This window comes from Thalassophryne amazonica, chromosome 21 (assembly GCF_902500255.1).
Source record: "Thalassophryne amazonica chromosome 21, fThaAma1.1, whole genome shotgun sequence".
Taxonomy (NCBI): Eukaryota; Metazoa; Chordata; class Actinopteri; order Batrachoidiformes; family Batrachoididae; genus Thalassophryne; species Thalassophryne amazonica.
The window spans coordinates 23181327-23205355 of NC_047123.1; the positions used below are offsets into that span (position 1 = coordinate 23181327).

Here is a 24029-nt window from a genome sequence, read left to right on the forward strand (position 1 = left end):
TTATTGGGGTTTATTGATCTCTACTTTGTAGATGATGCTCTGGTCATTGTGGAGTCAATGGATGCCATGATTACAGCACCTAAGAAGTTGAGTGAGGAATCTGAATAGCTGGGCTTATGGTTGTCCAAGATCAAGACTAAGATCCAGGCTTTGGGTGACTTCATGGACTCAGCTATCAGAAGTATTTATATATTGACCTTGTAGAGACATTCACTTGTCTCTCCAGAAATATTTGTGTCTCTGGCTCCTCAGCTTTTGAGATCGAGAGATGCCTTGGAAGAGTTTATGGTGTCATGAGGTCACTGGGGTGTTTGGCGATGCAGGCAACTTTGCAGATCAAAGGTCCAAGTCATTAGAGTCCTGTTACTTCCTGTCTTACTGTATGGTTTTGAGACTTGTTGACCTAAGATAATGCCTAGATGTTTTTGGTACTAGGTCTCTTTGGAGGATCATTGGGTTCTGCTGGAATGACTTTGTGTCAAACAAACAGTTACTTCAGGAGACTTGCATTATGAGGGAACGTTAGCTACGACAGCTGACCATGTGGCGCGTTTCGCTGGTCATAATCCACAGGTTTCACCTGTCTGTGGGAGATAGTCAAGTCTATGCTGGTGCATGCTTTGCTGCGTCTTCATGGCAACTACCCAGCAGACAAACGCCCCATCCTCACCTTTTGAAAGTAACCATCCAGGTGCCACAGCCAGGTGAAGTGTGGGTGTCCTCTTAGTGTCTTGTGGCAGATAGCTGGTTATTTTTGAGAGATGGGGATGGAGTGGTTATCTGCATGGGTGATAATCATCTAAGACCCAAGGAGGTTCAGTGTTGTGGTGGATGAAGCGCCATGTAGCACCACTACATAATCCCAGACCTGAATTGACCTTTTTTCAGTCATAAGCACCTCTCTAACAAACCGGTTAACACTGGCAGTGTAAACTTGGGCACTGTAAGCTACCATTCCAGTTACAACAAAGACTTGAGTATATTTTTGCAAATTTTAATAAATTTGTAAAAATTTCAAAAAGTTTTTTCATGTTGTCATTATGGGCTGTTGTGAGTAGACTTCTGGGGGGGGGGTGGGGGGGGCGGGGATGAATTTACTCCATTTTGGAATAAGGTCTGTAACATAACAAAATGTGGAAAAGTGAAGCTCTGTGAATACTTTCCGGATGCACTGTATTCTTATCAGCCACAGTCCTTCTCTTACCCATGCTGCCTTCTCCTGCCCCAATTCTTGATTTAAGCGCTCTTGCTCCAATTCTTGATCTGTGCTCATTCAGCTATATGGCATGGCATGTTATACCTTAAGATGACCTGTTGTGCCATACCCTTGGTAATATAACCCTCTTTGTGTTGATATAAGATACCTGATATCGGTATACACAGTACTCTTCCTCCCTCGCTCTGTCCATCTCTGCAGGATTTAATCCCTGTAGCCTGTGTAGAGTTGATACATGTCTCCTCCATGTCGACCATTCGAGTTATCTCACATCAGTGCTGCTGCAGCGTCCACAGTCAATGAGACGCTCTTCTTTATTCAGACATGTCTCGACTACTTTTAAATGCCGCCTCGCTCTTTCTCTGTGTCTCTTTTCTTCTCTTCTTATCTACCGTCCAGTCTGCCTACAGAGGATCTCCGGTCAGTATTCATTAACTGCTGCAAATGTTCATGCACTCATCTGTATAGAAAATGAAATGGATAAATTCAAAATTCAAAGGAGTCTCAGCGAGGATTATACCTGCATGTTGTTCTTTATGTGTAAATATATGTACAGAACTGCACTGCAAGATTGAAGAAAAGGATATGCATTTAATCCACATGTATGAGATTATGGTGCGATTTTAGGGGAGTAGCTGGAATTGATTGCATTCTGGAATTATTGCATTTGGTTACAATGCAGGATATTGTGTTTTGACACAGATCAAGCTGGTCAACATCAATGCCACAGACATTGCTGATGGACGACCATCAATTGTACTCGGTTTGGTGTGGACTATCATCCTTTATTTTCAGGTACTATTTCCTGAGTTAATCTATATTGTTACTGTTAATAAAATATTATTATTGTTAAAATTGGAAAGTGGGCCACCACCCACTCTTGGTTCCATACAAGGCTATTACCTTATTGTGTCATCAAAATAATGTACCATGTGATATTTTATCTGGTCATGTTCTTGTTATTTCGATGTCGCAATGATGTAAAAGCCTTGTATGAAATAGAAAACAGATGGTGGTGACATACAGGCCCTGTGGCCCATTGGGTTGGTGTTTAGCCTCAGATACCTTAGCTTGAAGTGGTTGAGAGTCAACAACACCAACTGGATTGGACGCCGGTTGATCACAGCTTGCTTACTCAACCAAAGTCGGTACTGATTTATAGATGGCTGGAACAATATGGGTGAAGTCTCTTGTCTAAGGACACAGGGTAGCCTGAAACCCAATATGGGTGAAGTCTCTTGTCTAAGGACACAGGGTAGCCTGAAACCCAGAACTGATGTCATGCCCCAATCTTTAGATTGACAGATCAACTACAATCCCACAGAGCTGCCTACTATTAAAGTGTAAAATGCATCAAATATTCACATCTTATAAATAAGATTTCCTCTGCCTATTGGATCAAAACTTTTAATGGTGTTAATAAATACTTTGATGAAATAATGTTGCAATCAAACTAACCAGCAAATAAACACCAGACTTGGTAAACCATCTTTGGCAGATATAAATCTGAAAGTAATTTTTTTTCTAAAGGTGAAGTCAATGCATTGAACAACACTCTGATTGTCCCTGCTTCCCTGTTTGGTCCAGATTGAGGAGCTGACCAGTAGTTTGCTGGCACTGGAGGCCTCATCCAGCAGCACGTCTTCTCTGGAAAGCTGCACCAGCAGCACTGAGACCACCAGCTCACCTGTAAGGAAGAAGCCCTTCCCACCTGTGCAGGGTGGAGCCAAAAGAGCCTTACTGAAATGGATCCAACAGACCATCACTAAGTATGTAGCCTCCTTTTCCCATATTTTTTCCTTATCTCTGGATTATATATTAATCTGCTGCCGTATGGTGATGTGCTGTTCCTTGTAGAAATCTGGGAATGGAAGTGAAGGACTTTGGCCCCAGCTGGCGTACAGGTTTAGCATTCTTTTCAGTTATTCAGGCTTTCCGGCCCGACCTAGTGAAGATGGAGCACGTACGGAGTAGACCCAACCGAGAAAATCTGCAAGAAGCCTTTTTATTGGCCGAGACTGAGTTGGGCATTCCACAGCTTCTTGAACCAGCAGGTAAAAAAATAAATACTATTATTAGAGGACAAACTTTATTATAAAATTAAGCCTGAAGTGACAGCTTGTCTAATTTGAACAACATTTTAAAGTTACTCTTCTTGTGGAGCTGGTAAATGTGTCTGAACATAAACCTTCATAGAAAGCAGCATCACCTAACAGTCTAAGGGCTCTCCATTTTACCCGATGGAAAGCAGCACACAGTGCATCAAAAATGTTATTGCTAGTTTCCACCTAACACCAAATGGTTTTCACAGCAAAGCACCCACATCTTATAAATAAATCACTGGTCCAGTTTTGCTCAGTGGGCCTTTTGGTCTCGAAATGAAATGTGGTCAGGTGCAAAGCAACCACCAGAATTCATTTGCACCACAGTGCAAAAACTGGGTCTCAATTCCAGCACATTGCATTTCTAGAATTTAAGGAGTGCAATAGTTAGATGTCTTTAATGTGAATAACAGCACTATCTTTTATACAAAAACACATGACAATACTAATCACATACTCCAGCCAGAAAAAGAAGCTCGTGCATTTGTACTAAAGTGCACAATAGTGTGCAAGATAGAGTCCATAACAGCAAATTATCTGTTAAGCACACACTGAACAGTTTTTAGCTTACCTTAAAAACACTGCAGGCTATGGACTTCAGTACTTGCATTCATTTACAATATTCAGTGGACGCTCCCTGAAAGCATTTGTGCCACGTATTGCACAAACATGTTGCTTTTCAGAAAATCCCAGTTCTTAATATGTTAATTAGTGATGTTTTTCTGAATGCAGCAGTACGATATGGGTATATCTCACTGTCAGATTTACACCTCAGTGAAACTGGGAAAAACACCATCTGTGCTTCTTCACGCCTGCCCTTGAGAATGAACTCTTGCAAATCAAGCTTGACATCGGCATAATTAAGGTCCATTAGGCTATAGCGTGCGACACGGTGGAACCTCCAACCAAAACCTGGACACACATCTGATGTGCTGAGGGTTTTCTTTTATTTATTTATTTGTTTATTTATTTATTTATGTAGCTGCTAAGTCAGCTGTTCTCCTTCTTTGAGATGGCAACACAAGTAATGCCGAAATGACTTGACTAGATTAAAAATAAGTTGTATTTTGTTTGATTTCCTTGATTTGGTGTCTTTGCTTAGATGTAGACGTAGACAAGCCTGATGAGAAATCGATTATGACATACGTAGCCCAATTCCTGAAGCTTCATCCAAGCAGAAAGCCGAGCAGCTCAGAGGTCCAAAGTGAAGAAGAGGTAGGATGCAGTTCATCCACTTTGTATTTTGTGCATAATTGCGTAATTGATCTTTGCCTTCAACTGTCAGATGTAACAGCAAACATCAGCCATTGCAGAAATGGTGGCATTTTGCCGCTTAAGTCATTGAAGTGAATTTAGCATGTGGTTTCTTTTGCATTTTTACCCGAGGCCATCAAACGTGGTCATCAGGTATTGCGAAGACTTTGTGTCTGACCATCCATCTGTCTGTCCATCTGTCCATCTGTCTGTGCTCAGCATAAGTCCAGTACTATACCTGCCTGCAATTTAAAATTTATAGCGAACATTCTTGGAACACAGACCTTGGACCTTGACCTATTTTAAGAGGTTAAAAAGTTACATTCTGTTCTTTTTTTTGGGGGGGGGGGGGGTTCAGAGTACAGCAGCACTGTGATGTCAGTGGCTGCTCTAGCTAGCTGCAAACTCTGTTTTGTTTGTGTGTAAATATAACCTCTTTGTCATATATTATGTAAAAGCTAGCGAGAAATAAACACATCTAAAGTATATAAAAAATAAAAATATATCTAAAAATAAACACATCTAAAACTGAAAATGCTGGTTTTGTAACCTGATATCACCTCTGGAGTGATTTACAAGACAAGCGCTAACTTCTGATTTACAAGTGCTAACTTCTGCTAACTCAAAGCCAACTCAAAGCTAACTTGCACTGTTGTCAAAAGCTCATGTATGTACACACGCACGCCATCCTGTAGATGCCATTAAAACATAAATATTGTTTATGACTGATTTATGAGGAAGGGGCTTTATTGAACATCTACAAATTGTACGTAAGACAACAGGATCTTAATAATTAATGTAAATAACTATATATCTCAAAGTGTTGCAGAAACAAAATTGCTTGTTAGATTTACTCAGCTAAAATGTGTTGAATGTTGGCAAAGGTGTTGTCAATGCAAGTAGTTTACAGCTGATTCTTATTTCATTTGCAATGCATCAACGTCTTGCTTGCTTATTGCTTTTCATCTGTCTCTTGTCTGTCTGGTCTTATTGTGCGATGACTGCTTTTCCGTGGTTGTCGCTTTGGCATCTGTCTTCAGGCGGGTCTCGCTCCTTGTGACATAGAGGAAATGTTGGAGGTAGGTTATGCAGATTCCAGGGGCAGGGTTTCCTGCAGTTAGTACCCCTGTACATTGTTGTTTCCATATTAACTTACAGTATTCTGTTTTACTGCACCACTGTTAACTGTGCAGCTCACAAATGAGATGAAACATTGTTTTTCAATGTCAGAATAGATTCTGTATGCTAATGTTGGCTTTTTATCTCACCTGTTGTGACATTCCTGCCCCAGGGATTCTAAGCCATGATAACGAAAGGAAGTCTTTTATAATAAAATGTGGTATTACCATTTATTAATGTTACCATGGGTCATGTTACTATTAGCATGACAATGAAAGCCTCTGGCATTGGCAGTGTGTACTGATACGGCGTATTTATTGGAGAGCCGGTGAATATCTTGATTTTTTTATTTTTTTTTAAAGGTTAACATTTCGGGAGCTACAATGTGCTGTAAAGCTGTAGTTTTTGGGGTTTGTTTGTTTTTTCGTGACTGAGTATGGGATGATGTTCTCAACTGCCTTTGCTAGTCTTGGACAAAAATCTTTAGCCTTAATATGAAAAAAAATTATGGTGAAAAAATTCTTAACAAGCATTTAAGTGATGAGCATTAAAGAACGAAAATGTTTTTCGTATGTAACTGCCATTAACATTTGACAAGAACATCATGTTAACTTGATAATAATTCAGTAATTATTATCACCTTCAGACCTGCAAAGAATTCAGGTTTCTTTTCATTAACACACCTGCTTTTGAATAAAAGAGACAAAATTCTTTGTAAAATTTGATTTTCTTTCAGTAACATTCTAAATTTCTTTCAATAGCACATCGATGGAAGAAAGAACACATTTATACAGAAACTCTTTCATTGTCTTAATTGTCCATTTTCATTGTCCTGCTTCTGTAGCAAACATACTAATGCTTGATACAGGAAAGATTTGATTGGCTCAAGGATATGCAATTATTTTGGGAGGTGATAGTCTACTCTAGAGCTTCAAGATGACGGCTCGACCCATGCGGTTTTGTGAGATGTTTTGTTTTCATGCAAAGGATATTTCTTTATACCATATTTGATTGGTAATAAACAGAGGGTAGGACTGGATATGCAAGTTTTTTACATCATCCTACACCCTTTGAAACACAAACATGGAATGGTTATTTATGCCCCAGTTGGGGTTCAAACCTGGGAATGCTGCAAGCTGCATTCTGCAGCATGCAGTGTCTATACAGTAAGGATTGCGATTTTGCAAGTTCTCCCACTTAGAAATCATGGAGGGGTCTGAAATTTTCATCTTAGATGCATGTCCACTGTGAGAGACATAATCTAAAAAAAAAACAAAAAATCTGGAAATCACAATGTATGATTTTTTTAAATAAAAAAATAAATATAAAATAAAAATAATATAATAATATAAAATAGAAACTGCTGCAGGGGTGGTGGCCAAGTGGTTAATGCGCTTGGTTTCAGTGCAGAAGGTTCCGGGTTCTAATCCCACCCCTGCCTCATTTCTCCATGTAATATGGAGTTGCATCAGGAAGGGCATCCGGCGTAAAACCTGTGCCAATTCAACATGCAGATTCATCTTGGATTTGCTGTGGCGACCCTGAGTGCAAACAGTGGAGCAGCCGAAGGGACTTACTATTTGTATGTTACTGCTGCAAAAAAAAGTATTTGAACACCTATGAAAATCAGTGTTAATATTTGGTACAGTAGCCTTTGTTTGCAATTACAGAGGTCAAACATTTCCTGTAGTTTTTCACCAGGTTTGCACACACTGTAGCAGGGATTTTGGTCCACTCCTCCATACAGATCTTCTCTAGATCTTTCAGGTTTGGAGTTTCAGCTCCCTCCAAAGATTTTCTATTGAGTTCAGGTCTGGAGACTGGCCAGGCCACTCCAGGACCTTGAAATGCTTCTTACGGAGCCCCTCCTTAGTTGGGGCTGTGTGTTTAGGGTCATTGTCATGCTGGAAGACCCAGCCATGACCCATCTTCAATGCTCTTACTGAGGGAAGGAGGTTGTTTGCCAAAATCTTGCAATACATGACCCCATCCATCCTCCTTTTAATACGGTGCAGTCGTCCTGTCCCCTTTGCAGAAGAGCACCCCCCAGAGTATGATGTTTCCACCCCCATGCTTCACGGTTGGGATGGTTTTCTTGGGGTTGTTCTCATCCTCTAAACATAGTAAGTGGAGTTGATTCCAAAAAGGTCTATTCTGGTCTCATCTGACCCCATGACCTTCTCCCATGCCGGCTCTGGATCATCCAGATGGTCACTGGTGAACTTCAAACGGGCCTGGACATGTGCTGGCTTGAGCAGGGGCATCTTGCTGCCCTGCAGGATTTTAAACCATGACAGCATCATGTGTTACTAATGTAATCTTTGTGACTGTGGTCCCAGCTCTCTTCAGGTCATTGACCAGGTCCGCCTGTGTAGTTCTGAGCTTTCTCAGAATCATCTTTACCCCACAAAGTGAGATCTTGCATGGAATCCCAGACCGAGGGAGACTGACAGTCATCTTGTGTTTCTTCCACTTTCTAATAAATAATCATAACAGTTGTTGTCTTCTCACCAAGCTGCTTGCCTGTTGTCCTGTAGTCCATCCCAGCCTTGTGCAGGTCTCCTGTTTTGTCCCTGGTGTCCTTAGTCTTGGCTATGGTGGACAGGTTGGAGTGTGATTGATTGAGTGTGTGAACAGGTGCCTTTTCTACAGGTAACAAGTTCAAACAGGTGCAGTTGATACAGGTAAAGAGTGCAGAATAAGAGGGCTTCTTAAAGAAAAATTAACAGGTCTGTGAGAGCCAGAATTCTTGCTGGTTGGTAGGGGTTCAAATACTTATTTGCCGCAGTAACATACAAATAAATTATTAAAAAATCATACATTGTGATTTCCAGATTTCTTTTTTAGATTATGTCTCTCACAGTGGACATGCACCTAAGATGAAAATTTCAGACCCCTCCATGATTTCTAAGTGGGAGAACTTGCAAAATCACAGGGTGTTCAAATACTTATTTTCCTCACTGTATATTAAAAGCCAAGTGGCCTCTGTGCACGTGTGTGCGTGTGTGTAACTTCAGTCACAGAGAAACTCGGGAGAGCTGACATTTGCCGTTTGGTATGTTTATGTATTTTGGGTCAAGGATGAACGCCACACAAGCAGAAAGTTGACAAGACTAAGATTGTTGGAGAAAATAGGGATATTAGCAAACAACAGGGAACAATGGATGTTGATTTCACCATTAATCAGTTCCTGGTAACCAGACAAGCACTGAACAAAGGAAATATCTCAACATTGCCAGTTGTAAAATATGACATCAACTAAATGTGCCAAATAATAAAGACAATTATACACAACTCTTTCTTATTTTAATTTCCTGCACTTTTGGTTAAAATCATTATAGCAACTTTGCATAATTAGTTACCGCCCTAGTACATCTTAACCCCCCTCCCACAAGCACCCAAGTTCTAATAAAATTTGAATTCTAAATTTCCTTGTGACCAGAGGATCCTCTGTTCAATTCCCATCAGACAAAAAAAAAATCACAGTTGAGCAGTTGAGTACCTTACATTGCAGTGTGTGTGTGCGAATGTGAGGCATCATTGTAAAGCACTTGCCATGTCTGAATCGCATGTAAAAGCGCAATAGAAAAGTGGTCCATTTCTTGTTATTACTCTGAGTCAAGTCATAGTTCTGTATATGTGGGGAGTTTGTCAAAACGTGTTCAGTGCTAATTCTTTTTCACTGAGCGAATGAATGTCAGTTGTATGTTCAGTGAAATCTTAAATTTTGCTGTTAAAAGGATAAATAGTGATTAAAACATTAAGGTAAAGCGATTTACATAAATCATGGTGGTTGGCTTGTGTGTGTGTGTGTGTTGGGGAGGGGGGCAAGCTGAGTGACAATAGCCACCATTTAGAATTAGTGTGATTGCATCTAATCTCTCATCCTGTCATTAAGAGTAAAGTTAGAGGCTTAAATGACCAGCCTGAGACTGAACCATCTCACCAGCATCATCATATTATCGTCATGGTTACTTAAAAGCCATCGATGAGACATTAGTAGGGGGTCTTCAACAAAGTAGCCTGTTTAAGATGAGTGTTTTTTTGGCAGCTGTGTGGGACTTTGACGTTTTGTCCTGCAGGGAGGTGCAGAGGATTAAGCACATTTAATCATGCAGCCACTGTTTTCTCTTTTTCCCCGCTTCGTCCTTTCTATATTTTATATCATTTGCACTGCTTTTCTTTATTTCCATTTCCACTTTTTTGCACTTCCTTACATCCATGTCTATCTTTCCATTACACCCCCCCGCCCCAATCCCGCTATCCCGGCCTCTTAGAGAGAGCAACGAAAGAGCCTGAGGGAGCTCAAAATGTGGCTCGACCAGCTGGAAAGGGACATATTACAGGCCCAAGAGGCTGAGGGCGATGTCACTCATAAGTACCAGGTTAGTGTGTGTGTGTGTGTGGGCGGCGGGGAGTGCACACACGGGCACACAGTTTAAACTGGGCACACAAGGCACAGACGCTCCTATTATTGGCATAATCTGTGGCATTACATTGTGGGGATCAGACAGCAGCCGTCATATTTTCATACAATCTGCTTTATTCCACAAAGCTTCAGGATGATTTCTACACTCAGCAGCATGTAGGATATTCCTGCTTTATTTTCACATTTAAAAAACAAAATGTGAGAATGTGTTGCTCAAAAGAAGAGTAGCACACAAAAGGAATTATCAGCAGTTATTAAAAGAAGGAAGTGGGTGCATCTCCTGACAGTTCACTTGTTCTTACCTCTAGATACTATAATTAGAACATTTTTTTTTAGTTAAATGTCCACAAGCTGTGGATCATAAAAGTTAGATTTCGATTTCCAGTTTGATATCGTATTTTGTTCCTTGTTCTAGTTGTTCAAGAGTCTGCACATACAGTTGGAGATGAGGAGGAAGCAGGTGGAGGGAGCACTGCAGTCCACTCAGAAAGAAGGGATGCTGACCGTTGATCAGGCCCTCGTCAAACAGTCCTGGGAAAGGGTGTCTAATAGGGTGAGACGCACAGGCGGCATCGACGTATCATAGTAATGACAAGTTGGTTATGACTGCATAATTGGCAATGTAGTCCTCTGCAAAATATCCCATATTTTAGCTTACTGAGTGAACGGTGATCGTAGAAGAGATCAACAGGGAATGCCATGCATTTTGTTCAGCTTGTGCTTTGCACCAAGGACACATTCCACATCTTGACATTGAAGTAATCTTAAAAAAAAAATTCCATGCCATGCAATGATTGTCAGATTGTACGTCCAACATTGTAGACTCGTCCTTCAGAAAGGGGAATTTGTCCCTGCACCGAGACTTACTCTGTTGATAGTTTGTCTCTTTGTGACCTCATAATCATTGCCATCATATTCATATCATTTCTTAATTTCCCTGAGACAGTCCACTTTTGTAATCTGTTCATTTACGGTTTGTGAGTTGCAGTTTTGTAAACATTTTTGTAAGATAATTTTGTCAGATTTGCGCTTTCCTTCAGGTTCTAAAGGCAGATTCAGTGTCTTTCCCCCCCCCAAAAAAAGTATCAGGCTGCTTGATATTTCACATATTTAAATTTATTTTTGCCATTTCAAGTACAAAAAGTAAATCAGACTTCTCAGTATAAAAATTTCAAAAATTATCTTCCTCAAACTCAAACTTGAAACAAATCTCTACAACCTGATATAAATTAATTAAAAATGCAAAAGCCAAGATGATGGGTTGCATAAGTAAAGGGCCACTTTGGTATAATACCTCTAAATAATCAGTTTTTAGTGGTTTAGAGGAGGATTTTCTTTCACTAAAACATCAAATCTAGGCTTGCACCTCAGATGTACCTTCTGGCAAATTGTCAAGAACATCCTCCTCTATACCATCATGAAGCTGTATAACTGGGGATACAAAAGGCAATATATGCACTATGCACAATTTCTCCAATCACAGCCATAAAAGCCTATAACTTGTTCTGGGTTGTCTGAGTGTCTTGGTGGCTTTCCTCACTCTTCTCCTTCTTGCACAGTCACTCAGTTTTTGAGAACTGTCTACGCCACACAGATTTACCGTAGAGTGCCATACTGTTTGTATTTCTTCATAACTGATAGAAATAAAGTCCAAGACATATTCAGTGACTTGGAAATGTTCATGTATCCATCCCCTGACTTGTCTGAAGAAAACTGGCAGTAAAAGTGATTATTTACAGGTATTATACCAAAGTGTTCCATTACTTATGCAACCCATCATCTTGGCTTTTATATTTTTAATTAATTAATTTCAAGTTGTAGAGATTTGCTTTCAGTTTGAGTTTAAGGAAGATAATTTTAGACATTTTTATATTGAGAAGCTTGATTTACTTTTTGTATTTGAAATGGCATAAATAGATTAAAATATGTGAAATATGAAGTGGCCCAGTACCTTTGGAGGATACTGTAGATCAGCAGTTCCAAATCTCCTCATGGTTCTTTTTCCTTTTTAATGGCGCAGCTCCTGGACTTGCAACTGCAGCTGGACAGATCTCTGCCCGGTCCTCTGGATGTGGTGGGGGCGTGGCTACATGAGGCCGAAGGCGCCCTGCATCATGACATCATCAGTCAACAGGTGCACGACAAAACGGCGACGACTGTCCACAGAGCCCTAGAACAGCACAAGGTTAGCGTGGAGCCATATGCAAATCAGAAGGGGAGGGGGAAGTAGAGCTGGATAAATATTTTTATTATTAAAATTGAGTTGATGTGTGAGGGTTTTTTTTATTATTATTATTATTAGAATGTGTTGAAAAGCCTCCACACTCACCAGCAGCTTTTTCAGATAATCTACAAGGACAGAAGTGTTGACGGAGTTCCTGTTCCCTTAGACCAGCTCCAAGACATGGCTGAGAGGTAGTAGGAATACTCCCCTTGAAGATGTCACAAGATGTCACAATGTCCACTTTTTAAAAATCACATTCTGCATTTAAGAGAGATCGAAATGTTCTTCGAGTACTGTCGAGCTGATGTCACGTTGAATCTCTGTTTTTAGGATGAATTTTGTCTCTACATCTTCCAGCATCCATCTGGCAAAGTTGGAATTCCTGGAGAACAAGAACCATATGCAGGGCTTCCTCACTTTAGCTGAGGCCAAGCTGAAATCCTGGATCGTCAAATACGGCAGTCGAGAGTCTGTTGAAATGATGCTTCATAACTACGTTGTGAGTTAAACTTTGATTCTCTTTGTTCATTAGCCTCATGGAGCTTTAATCCTATGTACTGTAAAGCTGGAAAACTAAGAACCCTCGATAGAAATTCTACTGTTTTGTTTAACTTTTTTGGAAATTATTGGATAACAGTTCTTTGAATTTTTGCTGTTTTCTCCTTTATTCTTCAGTCATTTGTGGAGAAACAGCATTTTTTTGAAAACTACGAGGGATTGTTCCGGTCCCTGAAAAGTTCTGCGGATGCCTATGTCAATGCTGACAGCTCAGGTAAGATCCGTAGACACCAAAGACCACTCTACCTAACTGATCTTTGAAGAGCTTCCCCTGTCAACGACTTGACAACCAATAAAAGCTTTTTCTTATGGCAGCTCAGGCTTCCCCTGCCTGGATTCACTGCTTGGTAGATGGGGAGAGTCTGCAGGCTACAGCTAAATGAGGTTTCTCCACGCCCGCTCTCAGCGGGGAATACAACCCCATTTTCTAGTTAGGGCCTGTTCCACTTCTGCAGGTCTCTGGGCGCAAACTGAGCTAGCTTGTTGGTTTCATTAAGTTTCAGGGTTGTGCCGCTGTAGGGTTATGCAAAAAAAAAAAAAGAGATGAGAGCGAGAGAGAAAGAAATCAGAACATCTGAGACTTGATTGGTCAACCCTGCAAATGAAGTCTGCGAGAACTGCATAAACCCTGCTGGTCAATACCCTGCACTTTGATTAATTAGATAGATTATTTAGGAGAGTGCATAAGAGTAATTATGTGCACTTTGAGGGAGACTTTAATCTGATTAATGCACATTTAAAATGGTTTGTCTTTGGTTTTATTGTAGTCCCACATTTGTTGGTAGTAGTTTGTCATCTGTGGAGTGGTGCACAGTTTGTTCAGATGAAACGATACGTACAGCCAAAGATTATATGTCTCTGTCGTTTAGTTTGTGCATTTGAGGTTATAATTTTGGGGCATTGGGATTGCGGTCGTTTTTGCTGAAGCCCGTTGCCGTCTCACTTCCAGCGGATGAGGGAGAAATGGGAGTGCGCAGATTCATGCGCGAAGTGGTGACTCAGTGGCGAAGTCTGTCCATGGAAGTGCGGAGTGTACGGAGCATGCTGGAGGAGGTGCTGTCCAACTGGGAGAAGTACAGTTCCTCTGTAGCCGCCTTGCAAGCCTGGTTGGAGGACGCAGAGACGGTTCTGAGCCATGTGGAAAAAAACAAAGGGCAGGTATGCAATTGAGTATGAATTAGCTCCCCCCCACACACACACACACATACCCTTCTTTCCCTCCTTTGGAAGGGGGTGGGTGTACAGATGAAGACTCCTGACATATCTGTATTTATTTGATAGGTTAATGCCTCAGAGTTGTACCAATCAAATATATGTCAACCCAATTTCAAACATTTAGTCTAAGTGAAATCCTATTAGTGTTCTCCACTCAAGTATCAAATTATCTCCTTGACTTACAACAAGCCACTAAGGATATTTAATTTGTCACATTGCCATGGTTACCTCAACTCTCACGTTTATACCCCCACAAAGAACTGGACAGCTAATTACTCGAGTTATTGTAGATTTTCCTTCTTCATTTCTTTTGACTTATTTTGGATTCTATTCTTTTTAACCATACTGTCTCTTTTGCCAGGAGTTTTTCAAGAATCTTGGCCACTGGCTGGAACAGCACGCTGCAATGAACGAGGCAGGGAATTTCCTCATTGAAACGTGTGATGATGCCGTTTCGCTCGATCTCAAGAGGCAGCTCCTCCTTTTGAATGGACGGTGGAGAGAGGTCTTCGTCAAAGTCACACAAGTAAGCAACAAACAACATCTGGACAAAGTAAAAGTCACAGATGGGTAAAGTGACAATTTGAATTTGAGGTTTCGTAGGGCTGAGCAGGTAGGTCAGTGGACAGGAGTTGGGTTTAAAAATATGTAGACTTGGGTTCCATTTCCAGTCACGCTTCCTGTCTGTGTCCTTCGAGAAGACACTTCACCTTCACTGTCTCAGTCTGCCCAGCTGTAAGTGTGTACTTGGCGCTGACTGGGGAAGTAACCTGCGTTGGCTTGGTGTCACATCCAGGTGACGTCGTAGACTACACTACACAATGCAGAATCTGGAGATAAGCACCGACACTAACGGTTCTACAACCCCAATTCCAATAAAACATTGTTCTTAAACTGGACTGTTTTTTTATGCAGTTGTTCACAAAGTGGTGATCCTCGCCCCGTCTTTGCTTGTGAACGGCTGAGCCTGGATGCTCCTTTTTTACCCAATCATGACACTCACCTGTTTCCAATTAACCTTGTCACCCGTAGAATATTCCAAACAGGTGTTCTTTGAGCATTCATCAACTTTCCCAGTCTTTTGTTACCACTGTCCCAGCTTTTTTGAAATGTGTTGCAGGCAACCATTTCAAAATGAGAAAATATTTGCACAAAAACAATAAAGTTGATCAGTTTGAACATTAAATATCTTGTCTTTCTGGTGTATTCAGTTGAATATAGGTTGAAGAGGATTTGCAAATCATTGTATTCTGTTTTTAGTTACACTTTACACAACGTCGCAGTGACATTGGAAATGGGGTTGTATATAGGACTTAGCCAGTTAAGCCAGCAAAATACAAAAATTCCCACATATGGGATAAGAAGCAGTAAAGTCACAGTTGCATATATCTTCTTTCCTTTTTCAGTTTAAGAAAAACAATATGGGATTATTATTATTATTTTGCTTATTTTACTTTCTGAGTTACCACTGAGGCTTCACAGCAAGAAGGTTGTGGGATCACTTCCCATCCTTTCTGCATGTTCTCCCCATGTTTGTGTGGGTTCCCTCTGGGTGCTCTGGCTTCCTCCCACAGCCAAAGACATGCAGGTTAGGTACACTGGAAACTTTAAATTATCTGTAAGTGTGCGTGTGGATGTGAATGTGTTTGTCTGTCTGTATGTGGTCCTGCAATGGACTGGCATACCCTGTACCCTGCCTCATGCCCTATGACTGCTGGGATGGGCTCCAGCAACCCATGAACCCTTGATTGGAGTAATCGGGTATAAAAAATGGATGGATGGACACTTTCTGACCTGAGTTTCAGAAATGTACCGCTAAGATTCTTTTGTTTTACAGTTTGCCAGTGCAGATGAAGTACAGAATTGGAAAAAGGACCACATGAAAACCTTCACAGCTCTAAAAGACTTATTAGATGCAGCAGATGCCAACCTCAGTGCACCAGTTCAGGTGTCTTTCCTCAGTGTTAGAAGTTTTCTGCAGGAAGTGGAGGTGAGGAAAGGAACTCTCCATGCTTAAAAATTGATATTGTCTTAAATTTAAGTACAAGATGACCTTTTTCCTGCATGTTTTATCTCAGAATACCAAGCAAAAGGTTGCTGCCATGGAGACACAGTACAAGTTAGCTGCCCGCAGTGCTCAGCTCCTTCCTAAAGACGCACCTCAGGATGAGGCTTCCAGGGTCGTGTCAAATATGGCAGCAGCAAAAAGTCAACTGAGTAAGGTAGGAATCTGTGATGGGCAAAATGTGAGCACTTTACCAGCCTTTTTCTCTTAAATCTGACTTTCTTTGTCTAAATTCAAGTCATTTATAATAGACAGGTGTATTTATTTCTAGGTGAGAGAACGTTGCCCGTCTGTAACAACGGAGTGTCATGTCCTTCTGCCCCTGTTGGAGGAAATGGAGAAGCATTTCAGTGTTTTCTTTCAAGCTATGGAGAGGGCCAATCGTATCACCTCTTCTGCCAGAGACCACGACACACTGGTCCATGCCCAGCAACAACATAAATGGCAGGTAAGAAATGAAGATGAGGCAAAGTTTACTGGCCGGTTAATTGACAGGTACAAGACATGATTGAGTTCAATTGAGATGAGCAGCCGGCATGTTTCTCATTTAAATGGTAAATGCTGCTTTTCCATCTGCATCAGACGCTCAAAGCACTTTACAGTAATGCCTCACATTCACCCCGATGTGAGGCTGCTGCCATACAAGGCGCCCACTACACACCGGGAGCAACTAGGGAATTAAGGACCTTGCCCAAGGGTCCTTAGTGATTTTCCAGTCAGGCTGGGATTTGAACTGATGATCCTCTGGTCTCCAGCCCAACACTTAACCACTAGACCATCACCTCCCCTCAATTTACTCAAATATAGGTGACTTACCGTAAGTCAAAACAAAGTTCATGATTACAACCATTCATGGTATTTTTCACTTTTTTGTTTTGTCTGGCTCGTCTTAGGGCAGTGTCTTCCATTGCAAATTTTTGATTTCCTGTTGTCTATGTTTTTGGTGCAATAAACAATCCCTGCCCATTCGGGTGTAATTGGTGGTCTCTAAGTTGTGTTGCAGAACATTGTGAGCAATGAGGAAGGTTTTGAAGACATTTACAAAATTCATGACATTGGGATAAATCGTGATCCACGTAGGAGTAATGTTAAATAAAGAGAGGTGAGAGTGAATGAATGGATACAATATGCAGTAATTGGGACCTTCCATTCTTTGAGAAGAAGCCTCCGCCTGATCCTCCTCTGCAACATGAAAACCATTTAAAACATGTTGCACTCTTCAACAGAAGACAGTTTTGAGATGTTAACAGAGATGTTTTAGCAATTTGGGAAAGGGTGGGGGGAAAACACGGAAGTAGCCATTTGTACATGCCCAAAACATGTTATGTGATTGTACGTACTTGGGTGTATTCAGCAGTACACTCTAACAGTACGTCATTAGACATAAAATTGTAGGAAATACAAATTTTGCCTACTATATTTAAAAAAATCTGGCCGTTTCCTCGATTTTGAAATTGGGACAGAAATTGAGGCCAAAATTTGACAATTGTTTCATGTTGAACTTACTCAATGTTCCACAATTCTCTGATTGTGCATGTAGACATTTTCTTGCTCACAAGTAAAATGGCTCATTGTCCATGTTTTATTTGATATTGTGCTGTTTTGACAATGTCTTCAGGATTTACTGAACCAGCAGCAAAGCTGTAAACGCTGTCTGTCTGTGATTGAGAGAAACCATCACACCATACAGAGGGCGCTCTCTGCCACTAAAGTGCTCAAAAACTTCGATCTCACTCTGCTGCAAAAAAGAGTGGCTGAAATCAAAAGCTCAGCACAGGTTAGTATTCAGTATACATACAGGACATTATACCTGTAGATATGCACATGCCGCACAGTGTATCGGCCTCAGCACCGATTTTTATTCATGAGATTACAAGCGCACCCAAGAGTAAACAGTGTAGATTTGAATTACTCGTGGGTCTCAGTGCTCATTTGCTTGGTGTAAGGTAAATAATGTAATTGTTCTACGTGGCTGATGAGAGTAATTATAATCCACTCTGCTTACCATCTCTCCTGCCAGGCTTTGCAAAAGGAGGTTGGAGAGTGGAGAAGATGGGAAGAAGCCAACAACTGCCTAAGGAGGAGGTTTGAGGAATCGCATCAAGACCTGGAGAGAGTCCTGAAGAAAGCTCAGGGCTGCTTGAAAGAGACCGGAGATGCTGAAACATTACTGAAAAAACACACGGTAAGGTAAAAATCTATGATAGGTTGAGCTTATTTTTAGCAAATGTTGTCACTTTAATGTACACTTTAGTGTCATAAAGCAGCCAAGCTGACGCCCAAGAAAATGTCCAATTTTTGACTATAACTGCAAAATAGAACATTGTATTAAAGCATCTTTTAGGTGAGAATACAGGCCCCTCTAAAAGTACTAGAACAACGAGAGCAGTTACTTTTTACATTTGGGCTTGACATAAAAAAATGTATATGAGAAGACAGTTTGAACTGTAAGCTTTTGTTTCCTTCTATTTATATGTAGATGTACCAAACAACAGAGAACATAGTACCTTTTTATGACACCACCACAATTTTTGAGTGGTCAAAAATAGTGGAACATGTTTGATGTGTTTTCTCTGAATGTTTAATGTTGGGTATCACCCATGTAGACTGCAGATTGATTAACAAGAAGAAATAAGTCCTGTATGGGCCCTGACACAATGATGGTGCTGGTGCTTCTCCCTGGATATTGTGTGATGTGGTTGAGAGTGTTGAGAGTGCAATAACAATCAAAAAACCATATTGGAATTAGAAAAACAAAGTACAGAGATGAGCCACAACATCCGATGACGCCAATAATAACTTTGATCAAAGTGGTAGAAAGGCCAAAGTGTGGAAGTCGAAGGAATTTGCTCAACAAACTCAACAATGGACTTCATTGGGGGGAAGACAGATCATATCGATCACCAGACTATCAACCAATTTTGCATAGAGAAGACTCAAAGGACCCAATGAGTTGGTGATGAGTCATAGGCTAGATGTTGTTATTGCCCACTGAATATGGAACTAAAAATGTATTTAACTTCATGACCCTTTCTTGATGGCTGGCACTTAACACTTGGTGCAAATGATTTTGGGGTGTGTTTACATGATAAATTGCAGTTCTTAATTAACTAGATTTTCGCAAAGACCAGGTGCTGGATTAAGCCTGCCCATTATTCATGTGTATGCGGTGGGCACATCAAAAATACAACCAATCAGTGGCAATTGCCACTGCCTTTAACTATTTCAGCTTGGTCACTAATATGACATAGTGGGGTTATTTATGGCTCCATTGACTTTATATTGGAATACTTTTATATAAATGATTGTTTGATAGTTATTCATATTTATTTCACTCTCTAATATATCTGTCCATCATCCTTTTCATCCTCACTCTGGGCATCAAGAATCAGTCTCAATGCTTGTGCAGCTGTAAATCTTGCTATTCTAGGGCCGTTGGCCATGCTTCCTTGTAAAACAGTAAAATATAAGAATTAGAGTTGGCAAATTACAATACCATCTGAAGCTATAATGTTGAAAATCTCATAGCTCTTCCCAAGTTTGGATTATACTTGCTACCAGTGATGCTGGTAATGCGTTACTCTAATCTGACCACTTTTTTCAGTAATGAGTAATCTAACGCATTAATCTTTCCAAATCAGTAATCAGATTAAAGTTACTTCTGAAAGTCACTGCGCATTACTATTATTTTTGCATTGTAGGTCGATCACAGCATTAAACTTGGTCCGTGGGCAGGGGGGTCGGGGTGTCGACTGAACTGCACACTTCAAGCGATCTGCGAGCTTTTCATCCGCGTTTTTCTGCAGCAGCTACGACTTGTCCTCTCAACACGCAGTGACAACAGCACACCTGCACTGAGCGTTAAAAAAGCATTTTTATGCTTTTCCCCCCTTTATTTAGTACTCTGAGCTGAGCCGCTCCATTTCTCCTTGCTAAAAACAGCTGATCCACCACGACGCGACAACAACTAACACTTTTTTCCACTGAAATGCACCTAAACTCTCTGAGGATGACATGATGTAAAAACACGATAAAACATGATGACCTGTAAATCTGGTCATGTTTTCTGCATAAATCAAATCAAATCAATTTTATTTATATAGCGCCAAATCACAACAAACAGTTGCCCCAAGGCACTTTATATTGTAAGCCAAAAGCCATACAATAATTACAGAAAAACCCCAATGGTCAAAACGACCCCCTATGACCAAGCAGTTGGCGACAGTGGGTAGGAAAACTCCCTTTTAACAGGAAGAAACCTCCAGCAGAACCAGGCTCAGGGAAATAAATAAACGACTTGTTACGACTTTTACTTCCTCTAGATAGTCAAGTTTGATCGTCTTCTCGGCATTCCGCCAGGGCCGTGTTCCGACCCCGGCGGGGCCGATCCGAGGACCTCACTAAACCATCCAATCTGTAGTAGCAACGGGTGGTGTGTACAAAAGGCAGGGACTTAATTAACGCGAGCTTATGACCCACGCTTACTGGGAATTCCTCGTTCATGGGAAATAATTGCAATCCCCAATCCCCATCACGAGTGGGGTTCATCGGGTTACCCGCGCCTCTTGGCGAAGGGTAGGCACACACTGATCTGATCAGTGTGGCGCGTGCAGCCCCGGACATCTAAGGGCATCACAGACTTGTTATTGCTCAATCTCGTGTGGCTGAACGCCACTTGTCCCTCTAAGAAGTTGACGCCGACCGCACGGGGCAGCGTAACTAGTTAGCATGCCGGAGTCTCGTTCGTTATCGGAATTAACCAGACAAATTGCTCCACCAACTAAGAACGGCCATGCACCACCACCCACCCATAAATAAACGTTATCCATTCTTTGTGTCAAAATGCCAAAGCAGGGGCGAATCCAGACGGAAAGGGGGCGTGGGGCGGGGCAGGGATGCGCCCCACACACACACACACACACACACACAACACCCCTAGATTAAAGGTCCAGTTTTGAAGCCTTTTTTTTTAACTATAACTACTAATACTACTTATAATAATACTAATTTTAATAACTAAAATGTTTAGAGAGAATGTAAATGTTAGAAAAATGTTAGAAAGAATTTAATAGTTACATTTATAAACAATGTAGGTTAGAAATTGCAAGTTTTACTGTTACAGTGCTGTCAACAGTTAAATATGAAATCAAGAAAGAGGTCTTTATTTTACTTTTTATATGACAAGAATTTATTTTCATTGAAGTCAAGAAAGGGTGAGTATAAAGTGAGTATTGGGAAAACAGGTTATCATTTTCATGTTGAGGTGGCAGAGGGGTGTTGTCGGCAGCTGGTGAAAGTAACTAAAAAAGTAACCAGTAATCTAACTTAGTTACTTTTACAATTGCGTAATTGTAAAGTAAAGTGACTAAGGTACTTTTTCAAGGAGTAATTAGTAATCAGTAATTGGATTACTTTTTCAAAGTAACTATGGCAACACTGCTTGGTACACAGATTGGCCGAGCCTAGCAAATCTCTATGAACAAATGCAGGACAAACAGATTGACAAATTCATGGTAGGAAACTTTTTCCAATTAAAATTAGGAAAAAAATATATGCCCATGGTCATAAATGACCCCACTCGGTCGCTTGAGGGTTACGGCACAAATGCACCCAGCTCTGGCATGTTGCCATTGATAAGGTGCACTGAAGTTTTCAACGTTAATGTTTATTTTGCAATTTTTTCTGCAGGATTTTTTTAGCCAGTTGGACCAGCGAGTCCTGAGCGTGTTCTTGAAAGCATGTGATGAGCTGACTGATATTTTACCAGAGGAGGAACAGCATGGGCTGCAAGAAACTGTCCGCAGGCTGCACAAACAGTGGAAGGTCAGAAGCTGCCAGTCTATAACAGACTTGGTGTCTCTGGAGGCACATTGCCGATGAGTTTTTAACTTAATGCAGAAAACATTTAGGTTGCACTTAGTCCTTAAAATGTAAACCCTCTTTATTGCATGTGAGGAAAGATCTTGTTTCATCTTATGCAGCAGTCTGATCGCTGTCATTCTATAGGACATCCAAGGTGAGGTTCCATTTCACCTGGTCCGTCTGAAGGTGGAGGTGGAGCGAAGTCATGCATGTGCGATTATGCAGGACTACAGAGCAGAGCTGGAGAGAGAAATGCAAACACTGTCTTACACATGCACCAGTGAGCGAGTGATCAAAGAGCACAGAGTGAGCCTGGAGTCTCAGAACAGATTTTTATGAAAAAAGGTGACACCTAGCTGCATAATCTCATGTTCTTCTCAACTCCAGATGTTCTTCAGGGAACGCAAACCCATGATTCTGTGTGAGAAGAGGATTAGGAACATGGAGGCTCTGTGTCGTAACTTACCTGACAACGACCCGGCGTACAGAGCACTCGGCGCCACCAGGAGGGCTGCGGAAGAGCTCACAGAGCAAATCAAGAGCACCCACCTCAAACTGGAGCAGCATCCAGATAAATGGAAGGAATGGAACGAGAGGTGAAGACTGATCATTCGATGCAATTAAAGCCCAAAAACGTTCGATGTCAGGCTGTTTCCTTGCTGAATGAATTTTAAAAAAATGTATTTTCCTCTAGATTCTGTGAGCTTTCTGATTGGCTTTCATCTCAGAGGCAACGGGTGAAGCTCTTGAATGATACAGCAAGAAATTCCAGCCCTCGGGAGGATGCGGATGCTACTGTTCAGGTGGAAAACAGAGATGACTTAAATTTAGTTTGATTTTACAGCAATTATAAAGCAAAATAAATAAATAAATAAATCTCAGACGACAAGGATAAGCTTGACGTGTCCGTCTCTGAAAGATGGGGGTACACGTCAAAGTCAGCGTCTCCACATCAGGGTCATGATTTACTGTAGCTCATCATTTGACTGCATTCCCTGTTTTCATGCTTTAATCATCTCCAGGCTCTGCAAGAAGCACTAGAGAGTCGACAGGAGAACCTGCTGTGGCTCCAGAGCCGGATTGTGGAGCTTTCTGATGTTAGTTCTGAACTGGAGGTCCAGAGGCAGAGAATGGCACTGACCAAACTCTCGGCTGACCTGCGGATGCTGTTGTCTTCACTTTGTCAGGTATTCCAAGATCTGCTAAATGTTTAAAAATGTCCCTCTCTCTCTTGTGTGTGGGGACTTTTGTTTTGTAGCGAATCTTCTCTGATTTTTTTCCTCAGTGGGGTGAGGAGTCCTCTGCTGCATTCCAGTATGAAGAGCTGAGGGAGGAAGTGCACAACAGTCTGGAGGAGGTAGATGGGGCAGGCAGGGAGGCAGAGGATCAGGCAAACAGGATCCTGGATGCTGAGGACTTTGAGGAAGCGAGACAACTCCGCCTTATTGACCAGGTGAGTTTATGCAGGGGCAAGAGACTGTTTAGGCAAAGTGTAAATTAATATAAAGTGAACAAGAAGAGCATTAAATGTGTCCAAAACTGAACCACTTTATCCTTTGCACAGCCTTTCTTTCCGTTTTAATCCATATTGGTTTCCAACTGTTTAAGTGTATAACTCTAACATCATGTTCGTCTTTAAATGGTCAAATAAATGTCTGTCTAGATGAACTGATGGCCATCAGCCCAGTTTTGTCTGAGTTTAAGCATAGAAAGTTAGATGACATCAATTTTTCACTGAGGCCAAACAGGCCTCAACCTTTGCAGAATTGGACATGTTACCTGCAGAAACAGTTATGAACATATATGTGTCCTAAGTACAGCAGTAATTAACCCCATATAATCCAACCAAATGGTGCATCTTAGAAAGAAAATAGCAATGGGCCAAGACTTGATCCTTGAGGAACCCCATACCACTGCGCACAAGTGTGAAAACACAATTCAGATGACAATTCATACAGTCTTTGCAAACACTGAACAGTTCTTTA

At 41.1% G+C, this 24029-nt stretch overlaps 1 protein-coding gene and 1 long non-coding RNA gene across 2 annotated transcripts in view; one reads left to right on the forward strand and one right to left on the reverse strand.

Moving 5' to 3' along the window:
• The window catches only part of syne1a (spectrin repeat containing, nuclear envelope 1a), a 218844-nt gene that overhangs the window by 21254 nt on the left and 173561 nt on the right, over positions 1-24029 (forward strand). The window contains 25 exon segments of the mRNA XM_034162578.1: positions 1616-1636; positions 1919-2011; positions 2804-2985; positions 3074-3270; positions 4421-4533; positions 5613-5651; positions 9969-10076; positions 10536-10673; positions 12141-12305; positions 12423-12535; positions 12675-12843; positions 13020-13116; positions 13852-14060; positions 14479-14670; positions 15955-16107; positions 16196-16339; positions 16454-16630; positions 17801-17959; positions 18203-18367; positions 21871-22005; positions 22189-22350; positions 22432-22640; positions 22739-22847; positions 23067-23231; positions 23330-23497. Of these exon segments, the coding sequence (XP_034018469.1) occupies positions 1616-1636; positions 1919-2011; positions 2804-2985; positions 3074-3270; positions 4421-4533; positions 5613-5651; positions 9969-10076; positions 10536-10673; positions 12141-12305; positions 12423-12535; positions 12675-12843; positions 13020-13116; positions 13852-14060; positions 14479-14670; positions 15955-16107; positions 16196-16339; positions 16454-16630; positions 17801-17959; positions 18203-18367; positions 21871-22005; positions 22189-22350; positions 22432-22640; positions 22739-22847; positions 23067-23231; positions 23330-23497 (3582 nt within the window).
• Positions 1534-20996, reverse strand: LOC117503365. The gene is made up of 4 exons (XR_004558550.1): positions 20823-20996; positions 15620-15627; positions 10156-10159; positions 1534-1544 (listed from the first exon to the last, which is right to left on the reverse strand). It is a non-coding gene; the product is annotated as an uncharacterized LOC117503365 (long non-coding RNA).